At 47.0% G+C, this 18,329-nt stretch overlaps 1 protein-coding gene across 4 annotated transcripts; it reads right to left on the bottom strand.

Moving 5' to 3' along the window:
* Nucleotides 1-812: 812 nt before the first annotated feature.
* Nucleotides 813-18,110, bottom strand: LOC309889451 (ras-related protein Rab-27B). 4 transcript variants are annotated; one of them, XM_082782305.1, is made up of 6 exons: nucleotides 18,056-18,110; nucleotides 11,400-11,571; nucleotides 8,688-8,773; nucleotides 7,435-7,538; nucleotides 6,155-6,278; nucleotides 813-4,748 (listed from the first exon to the last, which is right to left on the bottom strand). In XM_082782305.1, the coding sequence occupies exons 2-6, from the start codon at nucleotides 11,550-11,552 to the stop codon at nucleotides 4,559-4,561; spliced, it is 657 nt and encodes a 218-aa protein (XP_082638431.1). In that variant the 5' UTR covers nucleotides 11,553-11,571; nucleotides 18,056-18,110; the 3' UTR covers nucleotides 813-4,558. The 4 variants fall into 4 exon arrangements, with proteins under 4 accessions (XP_082638431.1, XP_082638433.1, XP_082638430.1 ...); XM_082782307.1 differs by lacking the exon at nucleotides 18,056-18,110 and adding an exon at nucleotides 16,615-16,958; XM_082782304.1 differs by lacking the exon at nucleotides 18,056-18,110 and adding an exon at nucleotides 13,703-13,783.
* Nucleotides 18,111-18,329: the final 219 nt, after the last annotated feature.

The raw sequence follows: 18,329 nt of genomic DNA on the forward strand, positions 1-18,329 counted from the left end.
ACGAGGTGAAGAGAGAGCCCAGGGGCATCAGTTCCATACCCACCGGGAGCAGGAGCTGTTCACGGTAAGCCATACGGGGCCGTCCCCGTGGCATTCAGCACCCTGGGCATGGCACAGCACCGTCCTCAGACAAGGATTGAGCAGATTCCTCTCGGTGTTCAACCAGCTTTTGTTTTCCTGAACACTTTCCACGGTGAGTTTTGTGCTCCAGTCGGTGCGAGGACGAAGCTCCACGTGTAGCCTCTCCTTCCCTTCACCAAAATCCCGTTTGCATGGGATTGGACTTGTTTCCTGGATAGTTTCTGGCATTTACGTCCTCATTTTGATCCAAAATCTTCAAAGGGTGATGAACAGCTCCTGCTGCCTGCGTTGCTGCCTACCCCTGACTGTCCCGGTGCAGGTAACATCTCATCCGTCCAGCCCCGTGCCCAGGACAGGCTGGTCCCTCTGCTGTCACACCAAAGTGTTCTGGGCACCGTTTGTCCCTCATTTTGAGATGTCACCTTGTGGTGTGACTCGTATCCCCCACGTGAGTGACACTATTTGCACGTGCACCTTCACCTCTGAAGGGAAAGGAAAGCCAAAGCCTTGTATAAAGTTTGTTTTCTCACCTGTTGTCACAGACGGCATTATTTTGGGAAAAACAACCGTGTTGATCCTTAAATAAGACTTGAACGTACCAAGTTTGTCTGTTCCTTTTCTTAGCTCGCTTCAGAAGGTGGGTTTATCCTTTCAGGAGAAACTGAGCTCAACTGCAGGTCAGGATTAAAAAAAAAATAACCGCTTTCCCCCCAAAGAGGTGAGCCAGCCACTTAAAAATGTACTTTTATTGTGAAAATAACAGTGCAGAAACCGGATCACGGGCGTACATTCCTCAGCTGTGTTACACAGACCCACGCACCGGGGGCTCATCCGCCAGCACAGGTTGAAGCCCCAGGTGCTTTGGTACAAAAAAAAAGTGACAAGAAATTTGTTAAGCAAGCGCCGTGGTCCCAGCGAGGGGCATCTAATGCTAAAAAAACACCGTTTGTGTTCGAGCTATAGTGTCAACCGCACTCATGTCACTAGGCGTCACAGGGATCTGCTGGAGACGAACGTAAAACATGCTTACCAGAGCACAACAGAAGAAAACACCCAGGGAGGAACTGCTACAGGCTCCATAGTGTTCGTATCTGGACGAGGAAAGGTGCCTCGCCGAAGCCAAAGAACAATTCAACGTCCAGAAGTAGGTTGGTAAGACACAAGAGGCTTTTTTTTTTTTTGTAATACACAGTTTGTCCATTAAAGCCCTATTGCACAATGAGGATGGACGAGTTTAGGGTTTATTTTCTAAAGTTATGTGTTCACTAGGTAACTGGAAAAGCACAAAGCCAAGAATCACCTCCTCTGTTGTCTTTAACCGGTTTAGACGGAAATAAGAAGTTAGAAACAGCTCTGCCCAGCATCTAAGAGCATAATTCTAAGCCAGATAGCAGCCTCTGGGGGGAAAAAAAAACACAAAAACAAGACAATTCATCCTATATAGGGGGTGCACTTCTGGTTTTCTTTCAGGGGGAGAGGTGTTGGAGTGTTTTGTGTTTAAAGTAAAAGAATTACGCAAGACAGAAAAGCTGTGAAAATTTGGCTCTCTTTAAACTAGTCTCAAGCCAGGTCTCACAGCAGTCAGGTAAAAAAAACAAAAACAAAACCTACTCATTTTAACATTTTCACACCAGTTACAAGAAGTTGATTTTTTTTCCCCTTTCCTTTTCTTTGTGCAATATCAGAGCGTGGTCTGAAACGCCCACAGCATTCGCACACGTAAAAATAGCAGTCACTTGAGGTTATTTTTCTACACCTCCTACTTTTCTAGGGTTATAGTGACGGGAATACAGATTTTAAAATAACAGCTCAATTTTTTTTTTCATTTTGTTTTACGTTTAGGCTGAAAAAAACCCACACCCTAGTTCCATCCAGGCCTTGAAATAGATCTAAGAGATAAAAACCTCTTACCTTGAAATAAGCCCAAGGAGTTGCTAGGGAGCAGGTATCAAAAGTCACATCAGGTACAACTTTTAATAAAGTTTCCTACAGGATCCAATCCTCTAAAATGTAAATGGATGTGTGACAACCCTTTACACAGTCAGAAAAAGGAATGCTTAGCCTTCAGAAAACAGTTTAAGGCAATTGTTTTTTTTTTTATAAAGTTACCAAGCCAGCTGCTGCTCTCAGCTCCATCCTTCCCTACATCACAGCCTCCTGAAGCCACTTGCAGCTCCAGGAGCAGCAGCAAATTCCCCATCCGTCCCTTCTGCTTTTAAAAAGAGCATCTTTCAAGCACCCAACACTGTATTTTAGCTACCTTTCCTCTTGCAAACATCCCGAGAAAGCCACTGAAAGCAAAGGCAATAGAGAGGATGAGAGTTATTTAAGCCCCCTCTGCTGGTTTCCCACGCTGGACCTCCTCTCCCTCTCCAAGCCTCACGTGGGATGCCTGGCAGGCTTGCAAACGTGCTCAAAAGTGAATACTCCCAAATTCAAACACCTACAAGGAAATTCTGCAACAGCAGGATTCAAATTCAAGATCTGCTGGGGTGGGGTAAGGCCATATCCAAGCAGAAGGATTAAGTGAAAGCTAATTCATTTCCAAGGCCACTGTCCCAGAGCCACTTGTAGGGCACCACACGGTAAAAGCGAAACACTTCACCCAAAGGGAGGGCAAAAAGGGTGAAAATAGTGGGGTTTGGCACCTGGGGGGGATACATTCAGGAGTCCAGAGTGCAATCAGAAGAGGCAGAAGCAGTAAATAAAGTGCTGTGCCAACCTGCTGGGCTTTAATCCCTCCACAATAGGCTTCCACCACAGGGATGACTCAGATGTGGCCTTTCCGTGCTGCGGTTCCCATTGTCTCCAGGACATTACGTACAACCTGGGAACTTTGAACGCTGCTCTCACTTTCAGTTTGAGCTGCTCCCGCCCCAAGGAGTGGCTCTGAGGCATCCCTGCAGGGCTGCAGCTGCTCAGCAGGGGAAAAAAAGGGAGCAAGAGTCAAATGGAAACGGAGAGGTAACAGGTAACAGACTTACTTAAAACCCTGTCCTATTTTTTTGCAAGGAGGATTAACCTAATAAGCAACAAAGCTGTTGGCAGGCATTTAGGAACATTTATTATGTTCCTCTTTCCTCGCTTTAATACCTGAGAGCTTCCCTATAAAACCTACCTGCAGCACCTACCAGGAGGAGAAACTGCCATTTCTCTCCCTTTTCCTGTACAGTTTTGATAACAAAATCCTTTTGGAATAATAGTTTCATTGGCTTCCTTTTTTTAAAAAAAAAAAAAAAAAACAAAAACAAACACATAATAATTAACTTCCTGTATTAGCAAGGAACAAAACTTTTGCTGGAGTCATTTCCCTTTTATTCCTATGTGGATCCCTTGAGTGGATCCCTAAATGATTTTTAAGTAGCTGAAAGCACAATAACCACAAATAGACCTTTAACTGCCAGCTGTATAAAACCCAATCCGTTATCCTATAAAAAGAAAGGACGGGAGAAACTCTATGCTGTAACCTGATTTAGAAAACAATCTCTTTGCTTACAAATATAGTATTTTTCTTTACTTTGTCCTGTATTTATCTTTGCTCGTGATAAGCAGCGTGATATTTCACTCAAAGTGGTTTTCACCCATAGAAATCTTTGCCATCCACCCCACTGCTGCAGCACTGCCAGCAGAATAACCTCTGCCCACTGCCAGATTCAAAAGATGCTTCCTAAAATATAATTAATCTGTTCCCATGCGTTACATTCTCATCTTTACAAACTGTCCCTGCCGTGCCAGAATCCCTCTCAATGCATTATTTTTTCCTGCCACGCTCCAATCCCTGCTTGGATTATTGGCAACATCAGCAATGCTGCACAATTCCCTGATAATTATAATTATTTTTTTTTTTTAATTAAATGCCCTTCTTCCTGCCCAAAAGCCCAAAACACACACACACAGACACCACCCCCAAGCAGCTTCACTCTGTGCAAGCGACAAAGTTTTTCTTCAGAGGCCACACACAACCTTTCATCTCTCTGTTTTACAAAACACGCGCTCCCTGCTGCAGATTAAGAACCATAAAGAAAAAAAAAATCCGTGGAAAAATGGCACAGACCTAGAAAAGCACCCACCTCCATTAAAATTCCAATATCCAGCTGATGTAGACAATATATTCTTACCCCTCCCCTTTTTTTTTAAATATATATATTTTGGATAGAGCTACTTTCCTCCGTTCAGCATCCCGACAAAGAAAGACGAGGGGCTGAGGGAATGGGAGCGGGGAAGAGCAGGTGGGAGAATCACTCAGGACGATGACACCGTACTCGGGAATAACGATTTCAGCACACGAGCCTCACCGCAACAGGGGTCGGAGGTTTTTCAACCAGTCCTCGGGAGGGGAAAAAAAAATAAAAGCACGATCCCACTAACATGATGGAGCTGCTGTGCACGGCTCGACGGAGCGGGATTGGATTTGGTGGTGGGTCAGCCACGTTGGGGTGCGCTATCGGCACCGGTCCTCACAGTTTCGGGGCGAGCTTTAGCAGGCACACTTCTTCTCCTCCGGTTTTGCTGAATCCAGCTTCCCCGAGCTTCCCCCGTTGGCCGTGTCGGAGACCTGCGTCTTGTCCACGCACTGCTCCATCCGTTTCATTATCAAGTCCAGCAGCGTGTCCACGGCCTTCTCCACGTTCTGGCCGGTAGCAGCACTTGTTTCGAAGTAGGGGATGCTACGGCGAAAAGAAAAGGGTTTACTGGAGAGGCTTTTAAGGCAAGGGAGACTGAACTCTTTGTAAAACCCTTGGCACAGCTATCGGTGGTGGGTTTAAAGTTAATGAAAACCCTGTGAGAGGTTTTTGGGTTGTTGGGACTCTATTTCCCAGCTCACCAGAACCCAAACTCCTGTTCCTAGCACGTGGTGGTGTGATGATATGCACACAAAACAGACAAACTAATTAAAAAAGAAATAAATCTGTCCTGACATTTTGACTTCAAAGAGTAAGAACGTCAACGCAAACCTCGGCTGAAAGTCCTTCAGGTCACCAGAACATCAGCTTTAAGGAGAAACCTTGGTCTGCATCACAGAAAGCCTCAGGGACCGTATCACTGCAGGCTGTGTGGTTCCTCTACCAGGCTTACTTATCAAAACATTTAGAAAAAGTGACCGTACATCTTTCAGTTGTTAAGAAATTCCTGACCCACAGTGGATGGATAAGGCAAAACTGTTTCTCAGTTGAGAACAGGGAGAGATCTTTCCCATATTCAAGTTGGAGTTGTCTTTTTTTTTCCTCCAGGCATTGAAGAAAACATCAAAAATGTAGTTAATTTTTTCTTCTTTTGAGAACAATTTCTATAGGCAAGTTACTTTAACAGATTTAAAACTGAGGCCTGCTTATTTTAATACCGAGGTGAGTACAGTTTCTACACCTTTCTCATATGCTCTCTGGATGCTGAACTGGCACAGTCCCACAGAGATGTCCCATTACTGCCACTTCTGTCCTGGTCCTTATCCCTTCCAACCTGAGCATTAAACCCACTGAGTGCTGGCTCTGGCACAGAGCTAAAACACAGCCAGGCCCCAGCACCAGCTCAGCCAGCACCCAGCCACGTGTCTGAGCGAAGCCGTGCCTCCTACACGCCATGCTTCCTGCAAATCTGACTCACACCTCGGGTTGTGATCGATCTACTGCAAATGCAGGCGTTTCCCTGTTCTGAAAACGCCCCAAACCTGTGCTCCTTTTCCATAGGTGAGCATCCACCCATCTCCAGCACCTCCCTTCTCTCTCCGAGGGCTGCTTCCTACACAAAACCTCTGCCAAAACACACTTTGAAAAGCCCACATAGGCAACAGACACATCGATGTCCACTACTTTAAAGTACCATCTATTTTTTTCCTGTAAAGACAACACCTGTATCACATCACTGTGATCTAGATGTTTTTTTTTTTGGGTGTTTCTTGCTATTTCCTATTCAAACAGTTTGATCTGAAAGCACGACGAGCTTCACTACAGGCGTGTGATACTGCTCTGTCTGCACACCTCAGAGCATCTCTTCCTTGCAAGTGTCTCCAGCCAGCCATTAGCTGTGCTTCCAACAATTGGACCACTAAATTTGGCTTCTGCCACAATGCACTTACCCGTATTTGTCCGCCAGATCTTTTGCTTGCCTTTCATTTACCTCCCGCTGGTCGGATAAATCCGCTTTATTACCAATTAACACGATATCTGGGTTCTCACAATACGCATTGGCTTGCAGCTGACCTAGAAGGAAAAATAAACAGGAGAATTAAGGGAATGCTGGAAGTGCTCTAGAGACTCAGGCAGCTGACAAAACAATTCAAAAGGCCTGCGACACAGAAGAAAGTCAGGACTCAACTCAGTAAGCAGTGGAAGATTGCGATGACACCAACCTTTTAGTGGGAGGAATGAATCTCTGAAGAAATTCAGCTAAGTATATAAAATCTGGAGCTGTTTTCACAAAACTGTCTGAATTTTTGCGTTATCCCCACTTCAGCTCCCTGGCTGGAAAGCTACCAGCTGGAAAAGCAGCAGCCTCCATCCTCCCAGGACTCTGAATACCCTCAATTAACAACAAACTTTAAGGATTTAACCTTTCTTTCCCTGTTAGTCAGGTGGTTGTCCTAACAAAAACTACCTACAGCTGTAGGTAGTTTTTTTTCTGACCCTGTTAAGGGCCAGAATACATTCAGCTGTTCAATTCTCAAGTACTATCTGCTTTCAAACATGAGCTTCAAAGACCAATTTGAATCAAAACCTCAAAGCCAGGAAGAAATCCCGTTCTGTTTTGCTAATACAAATCACACCATTAAACTAAACAGCGTTTTCCGAGCTCCTTTGTATCATCTCAAATAAGGAGACTGGCCAAAGAAGTGTCAAACACCAGAAATTTTCAGGAGGCGACAGATTTGTTTGGATTGTGCCAAATCCAAACGAGATTATCAAGTATGTGTTCAGAAGTCTACCATGCAAAAAATAAAAAATAAAAAATAAAAAATAAAAAATAAAGAAGAGCATGCATCTTTCACATCTGATGAAGCTTTCACCCCAAATCAAGGGGCATATCCTGCTCGAGGCAAGTCAGTGTGGCCCCAAAGTAAGTCACAACAGGGTGCCACGCTCCACAGGACCACAATCCCCGTCCTTCAACCTCTGGCAGACCTTCAGTTGTCATCCTTGCATGCATCACTACAACTCAGCTCATGAGCATCTCAAACCTTGGTCCGGAGCAGAGGTGCTTTAGAGCACACAGGCTGTGAGTACCTCGCATATGGCTGCTTTAGACATAAAAACCTCTGAAATTTTTCCAGTTCACAAGCACATAAAGCCTGGAAGCATAAAAAATGCGCAGGGAAGCTTTAAGTCACCCAATAAACGCCAAGTGTATGTTTCTACTTACTCATCCAATTTCTGACATTTAAGAAGCTCTGTTGACTGGTGAGATCAAACATCAGTAAAAAGCCCATAGCATCTCTGAAAAACGCTGTGGTGAGGCTTCGAAATCTGAAGGAGGAAGAAAAAAAAAAAGAAAAAAAAAGAGAGCACAGCTCTGTTACAAAGTGAGCTCTAAGATTCAAGGTAAGCACATTTCTGGCAAAACTGAACTGGGTAAGGAGAAAGAGGTGAAGTAAATGAAAGGTTTTCCAAATCACTTGTGAAAAGCTCTTAAAAAAAAATCCCAGTCAGAAGAGTCTGCATGATTTACAGGATGTACATTCCCCTTGGAAGTGGAAAAAAAAAATAATGTGATTTTCATTTTAGCTATGATACATCACGTCAGTCAACACATATTAATCAGTGTGTTAGTAACGGGCCAGGGGAAGCTTATTCGTGAGAAATAAACACTGTCAGTGACTAATGTATCAGCTCCAATTCTGTCTGATTTAACCCGGGACAGAGATGGAGAGGGAGAAGAGCTGGCCTGCAAAGCTGGATGAAAGTACCAACCACGAAACTACAGCTGTTTGTCACCCAAAGGTCACAACTCTGCTCAAATCAAAAAGGTGAAGGCAATCCAAATGATATCACACGTGTCAGAGTTTGTACGTGGCGGGGGATCGATCCCATCCCAAAACAGCACTACGTAATCCTGCAAAACCTACATGTCAGGAACAGAAACTGGTATTTCGTGGCACGCACCCATGTAAATTAAAACAAAAAAACAGATCAGATGCCCTGACGCGTTCGTAGTCTTCCTTTTCAGCAAAAAATTAGCCTCGAAATGTTTAACTTTTACTATATAAATGGTGTATGGGGGTAAGCAGGAGAGATACAACCAAAATTTCGGCTGTTTTCTGCTTTTCACATGGCAGTAACCCCTCCCACACAGTGCTGGCACCGCTTATTTAGAAACCTGAAATCTGCCTCATCACTACACTCGGCTTCCTCTGCTTCTTCCCTTGTCAACAGATGATAGCAGCAAAACCATGCAAAACCTCGCACACAAAACCATGAAAGCAGAGGTTTCTTCCATACTAGTCAGCATGGGTAAGACTTGAGCTAGGACCCTCCACCCTAAATAAAGTGTCAGAAAAAGCTTCGTTCCCGGAAAATACTGTTCTTGTCCCAAATTAGGAGGATTTTTGAGACTCTTCACATGAAGGGACTAACGGTTTACCCACAAACGTGGAAAAACTCAGACTGGACTCTCACCTTTCCTGTCCAGCGGTGTCCCAAAGCTGGAGATGCACCTTGAAGGCTTTTCCTGGAGATCCATTTGGTCCTCTGCTATTGTACACCTAACGAGAGAGTGCAATCAGTAAACGCATGAATCACACAAAACCCTCCTTTGGAAGATTATTTGGTCACGTTCAGTACTTCAAATTAGATACCAATTCAATAAAACTTGATTCAGCACTGTGCTGAGCAAGCTTTCTGCGCTGTTTCGTTGCTGTCCTTGCAAGATTTGCAGCTGGCTGACAGCGTTAGCCACTATTACTAATTTTTTTTTTTGATTCGTTAACTCCTGTTAGACATTAACGACTTCCTGACCAACTGCAACCGTAACCTTGTGGCACTCAAAGCACCGTGACCTTTTTTCTGTTCAATTCCTTATTGAACAAAAGCAACGTGTACACGAACTGTTACAGTAAAAGACAGAAGGAAAAAAAAAAAACACAAATAGGAACCATTTTTGCTCTCTGAACTTGCTCAGCAGACTCTTAGCAATTTTAAAAGCAGGGAAATGTTGCCTGTAAATGAATTTACAGCAGGAGGATACGGACTTTTTGGACGTGTCTTTATCCAGATGCTCCACTGACCTTATTCGAGGAATACTTCTTCACCTGCCCTCCCTGGGCTGTCAAACACAGCGTTCAGCCTTCCTGCTCAGCCCAGTTAATATTAATTGGGGGTTGGACTAAATGACCTCGGGAGGCCCATTACGACCCAGATTATTTGGTGATCCCATGGATTTATTTCATCTGTTGCAATTTCAACGCGTAGCTTCTAACCTGAACACCTTTTTCTTTCCTTTGTGGGTTTCAACAGCTCTGAAAAGCCGAGAAGAACCAGCAGATCAACCACACACCACGCTTTGTGAATTAAATAGGCTCACTGAAGCATGTTCCTGCAATACCCAGCGCTAGAAACAGGGAATTTCATGGGCTCGTTTTTTTTAATATGACTTCCACGCAACAGAAGAACACACATTGAACCTTTCGGAGCTCCTTCTTAAAAGGCCATCTTATTCAGACGGACCTTCCAGATGTTTTAAAGCTTGTAATTGCACGTAAGGCGTAGTTTCGTCCACCCTTATCAGCGATCTCACCCCCAAAACGTACAGCAGTGGAAAATTACAGAAGAAATCCGCCTGCAACCCTTAGCAGAAAAGTTCAGCCCCCTGGAAGGAAGCCAGCACCCGTCTTCAAAACACGCTAACGAGCGTCTCGACGAGGCAGGGAACGAGCACGCCAGCGAGCTGCGTGTTCAGACGTCTCCTTGCAATAAAACTGCTTTTCATATTTTCCTCTCTCTCCACCGGGGGAACCCAGCGGTGCGGTGGAGGATATGGGTTCCCCTCCGACCCGTGTGTCGTGTTTAACCGGTCTGAACTGCTGGAGTGCTGATTAGGGCTAATTTAAGATGTAATCCATTTTATTCTACCTCAGGCCTAATGATTAATTCTCTAGTGCTGCTGATTTACAAGAGTTGCCTACTAATTGCCTGGTTCCCCACGGACCTGAATACACCTAGCGTGTCCTGACCACACCATAAACCCGTGGGCTCCTATGGCTCAAGCAAGGGACTGAGAAATGTGTGATTTACCCCTAAAACCCATACAGGGCAGGGGACCCAGAAATGTATGATTTAGCCCTAAAACCCATACGGGGCCATCTCTTCAGTGGGGCTGGCACGTACCCTTCACGATGGCACCACCGAACTCAACACCACAGCCACAAATGCTCTCAGCCATTAAAAAAAGTTATTAAAAAAAGTTATTAAAAAGGAAAAGCTTCCCGGGTCTGCCCCTTTAGCATCTCTGCATTGTCAAGACTTCCAAGGACTTTTCATGCAAAATCCTTCAAGTATTTAAATTAAAAAAAATGCAGATTTAAAGAGATCTCCATATGGAGATCTCCATATCTCCATACTGGGCAAGTGTTTACATCTGTTTTATCAAATAACTAAAATCATCCTCCAGGGCCTAATATCTTGTATTTATCATGGTTTTGCTCTTCAAGCAAGCTGGAACGATTCCTATTAGAAAGTTGCCTTTGTCCCCTATATTTAGCTTGTCTCTGGTATCAGGATGTACGAGCAGATAGATTAGTCATGTGAAATTAAAACGGAGCAAGCATGCTCTCTTATTCCTGAAAAGAGCCTCTCATCTTCTATTTAGGATGAAGAAATGAGTGCATTGCGGAGCAGGCTGCACGCCCTGCGTTAGGAGCTCCATCAATCCTACAAGGACTGCTGATAACAGAGTCCTTGCACTCATTTTTCAGCCTTGCTGCTGACGGGGGAGCAGGGAAGCAGCAAGCTCGTTCGCTAGGTTACTGGAAGCGAGTTGAAACTTCTGCATTTCTGAAAGTTTCCACCTTTTCTGTTTAAATTTTTATGTTTTGGGGCTGGAGTTATTTCTAGGCATCAGCAAGCACACCTCATTCAGCAGCACTATGGAAACCTGCGCTTGGAAATAAACCACTTGCCAGTCCCACATCGGGATAAAGATAATGGCGTTTTTCTCCTTTATCCAGTTCCTAATTATGATTTGTTTAAGCCAAGAGCTGGAGCAGGAAAAGCGTTATCAACATGTTATGTCCCACAGCAAGAGCAGCAGCGCACATCTACGTCAAATTTGTTCTCAGCAGCAACGAGTACAGATAAAAAGGAAGCTGCTATCGTTCAGCCGAGACCACTTACCACTCGTTTTTCCCGAAAATCTATCCCTACTGTCGTGATGAATTTGGGATTGAATTTGTTGTCGGTGTATCTGTAGAGGAAGGTGGTTTTGCCAACCCCAGAGTCTCCAAGGGCCAGGAGTTTGATCAGATAATCGTAGTCTCCATCAGTCATAGTGCTAATTTTTAGGAACCTAAGGAAGAAGAAGAAGACAAAAAAATGTTTAAAAAACCAGAATGACCCCCTCCTTGATGGAAGACGACTTGCAGAGACTTGCCTTGGGTGACGAGACTTGGAGGGCTCGGGCTAATAACAGCATTGCATGAAGTTATCAGGGCTGCGCATTTTTATCTTGATAGAAACGTGGGTTTTTTAGACAGAACTAATTAAAAAGCAGAGTAAGCAATCATCCCGGGGTCACGGGGGATAAAGGCAGGGCTCTCACACACACGGTTTTTTCACCGGCGCGACCAGAGGCACGCACATCTGCCTCGCTCAGCAAAACCCGCCCCCTAATCAAATGCTGCCGGTACTAATTGGAGTGGAGAAGAAAGCCAAACAGATGGAAAACCCACAGCGTGGGCTCAGCTCCGCCACAGCCGAGTTGCTTTTTTGCCTGCAGGTTGATTTATTTCCTGCGGGCCGGGGGGGGGAAGCGTTTCGGGTTAGGCCATGTCCCGAGGAAACCACAAACAGCTCCCAGTTTCGCCAACGAGACCAGCGGAGCCTGCCTTATTGGGTACTTGCAAAACAAAACGCATCGGGAAATCACAAGGCAAATTTCCCAGGAAGGGGAAAAAATCTCCCTTCTCTTTGCCAGGCTGCCTCCCAGCCCAGGCAGAGCTCCCAGAGCTAAATGGATGCCACCGAAAGGATTCCCGGGAGATTTTCACGGCCCCACACCGCACACACTGAGTTTCCCCAACCTGCTGAGTCAAGCATGGTATATATGGGAGGGAAAATCCCATTATTGCATTGGCTTCGCCAATTTTTGCTCTGCAGAGGAAGAAAAGGGGACGACGTACGTAAGAAATAGGCCTGTAAAATATTTATTCACCTGCTTGAAACACCCCGATGAGGAGAAAGCTGGAATTATCCCAAACACAAGCTGGTTTGCATCCTTTTCGCTTGCTCTCAAGGTGATTTAAGCCTCTCGCTTTTTCCAACGTTTTGTTAATCCTGAGCCCAGATGAACAAATCCGTTCCATTCAGCTCGTTATGCCGAGATTAATTACTGCACTGCCAGCGCGGGAGACCCTGGGTCACACTCCATTCATAAAACCTCCTCCTCCTTTCAGTGCAAGCCCTTAATTTCCACCCGGATAAAACCTACGTTGTTGAGCACTTAAATTAGCAAGCACCGACCTGTTTCGACTGAAATAGAGATCTCAGCCCGTTTTGACTCCCCTGGATTTCAACAGCTTTCAGGAGAAAAGAGCTGGCGGCGCACCAAGCCGTCTCATTGTACGAGCCTTCTACCTCTGACAGACACAGAGCCACCCAGAGAGGCAGGACAAGCTCAGGAGAAATCCGTCTGCAAGATGACAAGGGCTTAAAGAAATCCGAGGAAAAAGCTCTCACCTGCCTGCTTTGCTCTGTCTGACTCTGCCTCTGTCCTGTGCTCCTCAGAGGTCAGAGCACCAACGCAGCACCGTCACCAAAATTAATCCAAGACCTTTCATCTTTTCCCCCGATATCTCAGGTTTTCCACCAGGGCAAGCCTGCTTTCTGCCCAGATGGTTAAGGATGATCAAAATCAACCTATTTCTGGCCAGCACGGGAACTTTTCTTTGGGTAATTCATTCAAAGAAACAGAAAAAAAGGAATTTCTGATTTCTAATAATTATTAAGTAAACATCTACACTTGCTTTTAACTGTGTGGTTTAACAGGGTTTAAAAAGTCTGAAAGTTTCAATTTGTTCCATGTCCAATGTTGACTTCAATAGTATCTACAACTGAAGCATAAAAAATCAAACTATAATATCTGAGGTTCATAGCAAAAAAAGCCCTTTCTTCAAGGGTTTTTCTTTTTGCGAAAATCTGAAAAAAACACTTCCGAATTTTCCCCTAAGAAATGAACAAGGCCTTTTTAAGAGAAGTGCAATATACTTTCTAATTACATCTCTAATACATCTCTAATTTTAAATGGCTCGATAAATTGCGCTCCCAAAAAGGAACACCCATGGGCTGTGACGTACAAATCTCATGTAGTTAAAACAACACAACTTAATTCAGGGTTTTCTGCAAAGGCATCCAAATAAACCCAAAACAGCCCAAACAACCACCACCACCTGATCCTGGCGTCTTACCCTTCAAGTCCTCACCATCCTGAGAGCATCACATGGCTCTGAAGTGGGAAGAGAAGCTATGGCAGATGAAAGGCAGCTTGCCACTCGACTCCCCAACCTCTCCTTCCACCTCCAAGCTCTCGCCCTGGTGGCGTTTTATCACCCAGAACCCCAGCAGGGCTCCCAGCCGTCCCTCCCCAGCCTTCCTGGCCACGTGGCCGACAGCCAGAGGATGATAAATGTGTCGTTTTGCTGCTCTTCTCCCGGGCTGCGCCTCGAGACAGCGCCTGATTTTAACAACGCTTCCCTGCTTTCTTGGCAGACGAGATTCCCGTCTCGACCAGAAGCAGCCTCCTCTCTCTTGATTGATCATTTTCTCCCAGCCCTATTTAATGCTCTCTAACTACAGGGCAAGAGATCATTGAAAAGCTGGCACTTGTCAGCAGATGCTCCAGCGAGCGTTTTCTCAATAGAGAGCCAAGGCTTCAAATAAATCAGCCCAACCTGAAGACATTTTAGTTGTAAGCCTACGGGAGAGGCAAATCTACTCCTCGGACACCACACTGCAGTTCTGCACCCGATGGGGAATTCGGAAGAAGCAAATTTTGGCTCTTACTGCACCCTTGGAGGAGCATCTCGAGCACAGCACCATGACCCTCCGGCATCTCTTACCGCGGGGACAAAAGGAGCTCCAAGCACATCTGCCAGTATCAGCATATTTCAGCCTGGTATCAGCCGAAGCTGCGAATCGTATCCTGTTTTGCTTCCTGACAGCCTCACCCTTTCCTCTGTGGATTTTCCCAGTTCTTTTCTTGAAGTTTCCTAACATGCCAGAGACGGCACGGCTGCTCCGGGCTGACCGCACGCCGCATCCTCTCTTCTTCCATTCACTCCTGAAAAACTACAAGTCTGAACTGAAATCTAAGCTGGTTTTGAAAAAAACATTAATTTTGGCAGGGCACAAACTGCAGAAAAACAAACTCGGAAACTTCCTGATCTCAAAGTATTTAGATGTAGAGCAAAAAACAAATCCAGCGGGCTAAAACCTGCATGAACCTAACCTACAAACACAGCCTGTTCAAGTCATATTTTTACCTTCTCAGAACTGGAGGAGATTATTTTAGGAAATACCTTCAAACTTTTAAATTTCAAATGACAGATTCTTACATTCTGAAAGGATTTTTGTTGAAATAAACTGCGTGCTGACCCTCCTGATAACGCCTTTTCTACTTAATGGAGAGGGTTGTTTAAAAGAGGACCTCTTTATGTTCATATCATTCAGGAAAAGCTACGCCCGCAACGAGGGAGAAGTCGGTTCCAGAAAGCGAGATTTATTTTTTCCCTTGACACGTTATTAGTTAAAAGTCCAACAAATAAAATGTTGGGTAAATAGCGTTAGCTCTAGGGGTGCGGGATGTAAAATCGCAGTGCGCCTATTGTGCCAGCCAGACCAGTTTCATCCCAAGTGAGAGGGGTTTGAACCATACCTTGAAGAGAGAATCCGCCCCCCTTGGTTTTCTGGCTTCTTTTTGTCTTGTTCTCAAGCCCTGAGGCCTCTCGAAGCTTTATGAAAAGCTAAATCCTAATCCCACCTCAAATACCTACAGCCTGTTCGTCTTGGGGTGGGACAGCATATCCCAAGGGACGTCCCCTCGCTGATCAAGTCCTGAGCATCCAACTCATCAGACACCTCTTCCCTAGCAGAAAGCCCCTCCAGGGAAGTCTGCAGCACGAGGCGGGATGCAGACAGAGGTTTTAAATGAAAATTAAAAGGGTGTTATCAGCAAGTAGTAGCATCATTACGTTAAATATCTGTCAGGGAAAAAAAAAAATAAATTCTATGAAAATTTCTGAGTTAATAGGGTCATCGGAGAGGCATGAAGAGGGTTAGGCTTCCCTTTTAACTGCAGGAACACGATATCATCATCCATGCCTCATCTGTCCCTGACCTTATCAACTTCTTGTTTCGGATCCAGACCTCAGCACCAATCTTTTGCAAAGCTCCTTTGACAAAAGCCAGCCCTTGCAACCACACACATGACTCTCGGGCTGGTTTTTGCCAGATCTCTGCTTAAATTCAGGAGCCCTGATAAGCTGGTGAAGACTCCAAACCTGTTGATTGCATCTTTAACCCCATAACCGATCCCCAAATCAAACCCATCCTCTTTACAGAAACTTCTGAAATGGAGGAAAACAAAAAGCTTTGCTTTTCATCCTCCTAATTTTAATATAGATATATTTTTTAATAAAAAGCTTCTAATTTTTCATCCTCTAGAGATGAATCCCCATCCCTGGAGGTTATAAAACATGACTGAGATATTCAGCCAGCCCTGCCCGGCACAGGAGCAGGGATTTTTTGTATAACTGGAAATTAATGGGTTTCATTCCCTGTTGCTGAGGACGGGCTCGGAAAGCTCCTGATGCTCTGAGAGCTCATTTAAACGAGCCATAATCTTACGGGTAGCGCTGAAGCAATCTGATTATTACACCAAAGGTTTGGGAATTCAAGGCTGTGGTGCTGCCCCGACCCAAAACGCTGCCACGAGCGAGGTTAGCAGGGAGTTTTACCACCCTCAGCTATAGGAATTCGCAGGTTTTAAAGAGTTAAAAGGAAACAGAGATCCCCAAGCATCTTTTCCGCTACGATATTTGAAGATTACATCGTCCAGGCTCAATCAGCCACTGCAGAGAGTTCCTCAGTGCCTGATAAGCCCGCTGGGTTTTAGATCACCGAAGCTGTTTCCACGCTGCCCGGTCATTTTGTAGGGCTGCACTGCTGAGAACAGAGGAGGAATATCCCAGGTTGCACTTGGATTTCCACTGTCACACCAAGATAACTCCACCGAGGTGGCAGGGAAGGGCAGATCACTCGGCCCTGCCTTGCCCCAGCACCTCCCGACTCAAATCCAGTCCTGCCCTGCTCTGCTCCGCAACAGCCATTGCCTCACCGTGCCGGGTTTCAACACACAGCGTGCGAAACGTGGACTTTCTGGGATCTTCCAGGATACCTTCGCTCGCAGGAAAATCGGCTCCGAGGTTGGAGGCTACGAGGCGTGCACAGGGAGGAGAAACAGCATCCAGCAGCCTGCAGAAAAAGAAGCTGCATGGCTTGCTCGGGTGCAAATCTGGACTTTTGGCCGGCTGGACTCGCGGGTATCTCGGTAAGCAGCACCCAACTGCGTTTTGGGGCACCTTCCCAAGGGAAATATATTTTTCCAGGTGTTATTAGGCCACTTTCTGAAGTGCAGCAGCAGGCACTTCGGTACTGACCGGGCTGTGCCGTGCGAGCCGTGGCAATTCCTAGGCACGCTTTAAGGGAGCCCTCCTGCCCCGCGGTGCTGTTCCTCCCAAGGCACCAACCAGCCCCGTGCCGTGAGAGCCGTCGCTTTCCTCCGCAGCTGTCCAAACCTCCCCGGCACCAGCTTTGGGCTCAGCTTTCCAACGCCGCCTTCCTGCGCCTTCCCTCGTCCGTCACACCCCGTCCTGAGAACCTCACAGACCACCGAGACCCACCAGGTTTGTTGAGGAGGGTTTCTCAGCAGGGGAAAAGCGTTCCTCTCATGCCAGATTAAGGGCTGGGATGCGGAGGCACGCTTGCTTTCACCAGAGGGGATTCGCACGACTCCAGCTCTTGGCCTTTTCCCCCCCCTATGCCTGCAAGCGTGCAATCCCTTTCACCTCCAGCACTCTCCTCCACCCCCAGCCCGTATTTTAGGCTTACTCTGAGGGCTGTTTAGCCAGAGTTTGAAGAAGAGCTATTTCCCTGCTGCTCCCACAGCCGCTCCGGGTGAACCCTGCAGAAGCCGGGCTCCCAAACCCATGGGTTACCCCTTTGGGGTGTGCCGGGACCCCGGTACCCACGAGCCAGGCGAGTTTCCAACCACCAAGGCTATTCCGTGCGTGTCTGCACATATCTTTTTCTATGCTTCACCTCCTATTTTTATGCACTCATCCCCGCAGCACGGCGGCGGAGGTGCGGGCGCCGGCAGCCACGCAGGAGCTATTTCGGGGCAACGTGGGGCACGGGGGCGCGACGAAGCCGCTGCGGGCACCCCAAAAAGCATGAAGCGAAAGGAGAAACCCCCAGATGCTGGCAGGGACAAACCTCAGGGGCTGGCGGGTGGGCATCTCACGGACCCTGTGGGGCTGCAGGAGCCCTCAGCCCCCCACCAGGGATCGGGACCGGGTCGGGGACCGGGTCTGGGACCACCTCCCCATCCCCATCTCCATCCCCATCCCCATGGCGCAGCGCAAGGCCGTGCCGGCGGCCGCCCGGGTTCCATCTCAGCTCCCCAACCGCGATGTCGGGGACCCAAAACGAGGACCCGGGGGGGGGTCCCGGTGCTGCCCAGCCGCCCCCCGACCCGCTCCCCCCCCTCCGGCACCGACCTGCTGCGGGGAGCGGCTCGCCGCCTGCGCTGCTTCCTGCTGGCGGCGGCGGAGGGGCCGGGCGCCGAGCGCCTCCCTCTGCGGGGCTGGAGCCGGGGAGGCGCTGCCGGGGCCTCCCCCGAGCTTTAGGGCTCAGCCCCGGCCGGCCCCACTCGCCCGGGGGCTCGGGAGGGGGTTTTCTCCTCGCCCCCGTGCGCCCCGGTTGCGCGCTCCGGCGCAGAGCGCCGGGCACCACTCGGTGCCTCGCTGCTCATCCCCCCTCTGAGCCCTGATT

This window comes from Aythya marila, assembly GCF_965140915.1.
Source record: "Aythya marila genome assembly, chromosome: W".
NCBI classification, from domain to species: Eukaryota; Metazoa; Chordata; class Aves; order Anseriformes; family Anatidae; genus Aythya; species Aythya marila.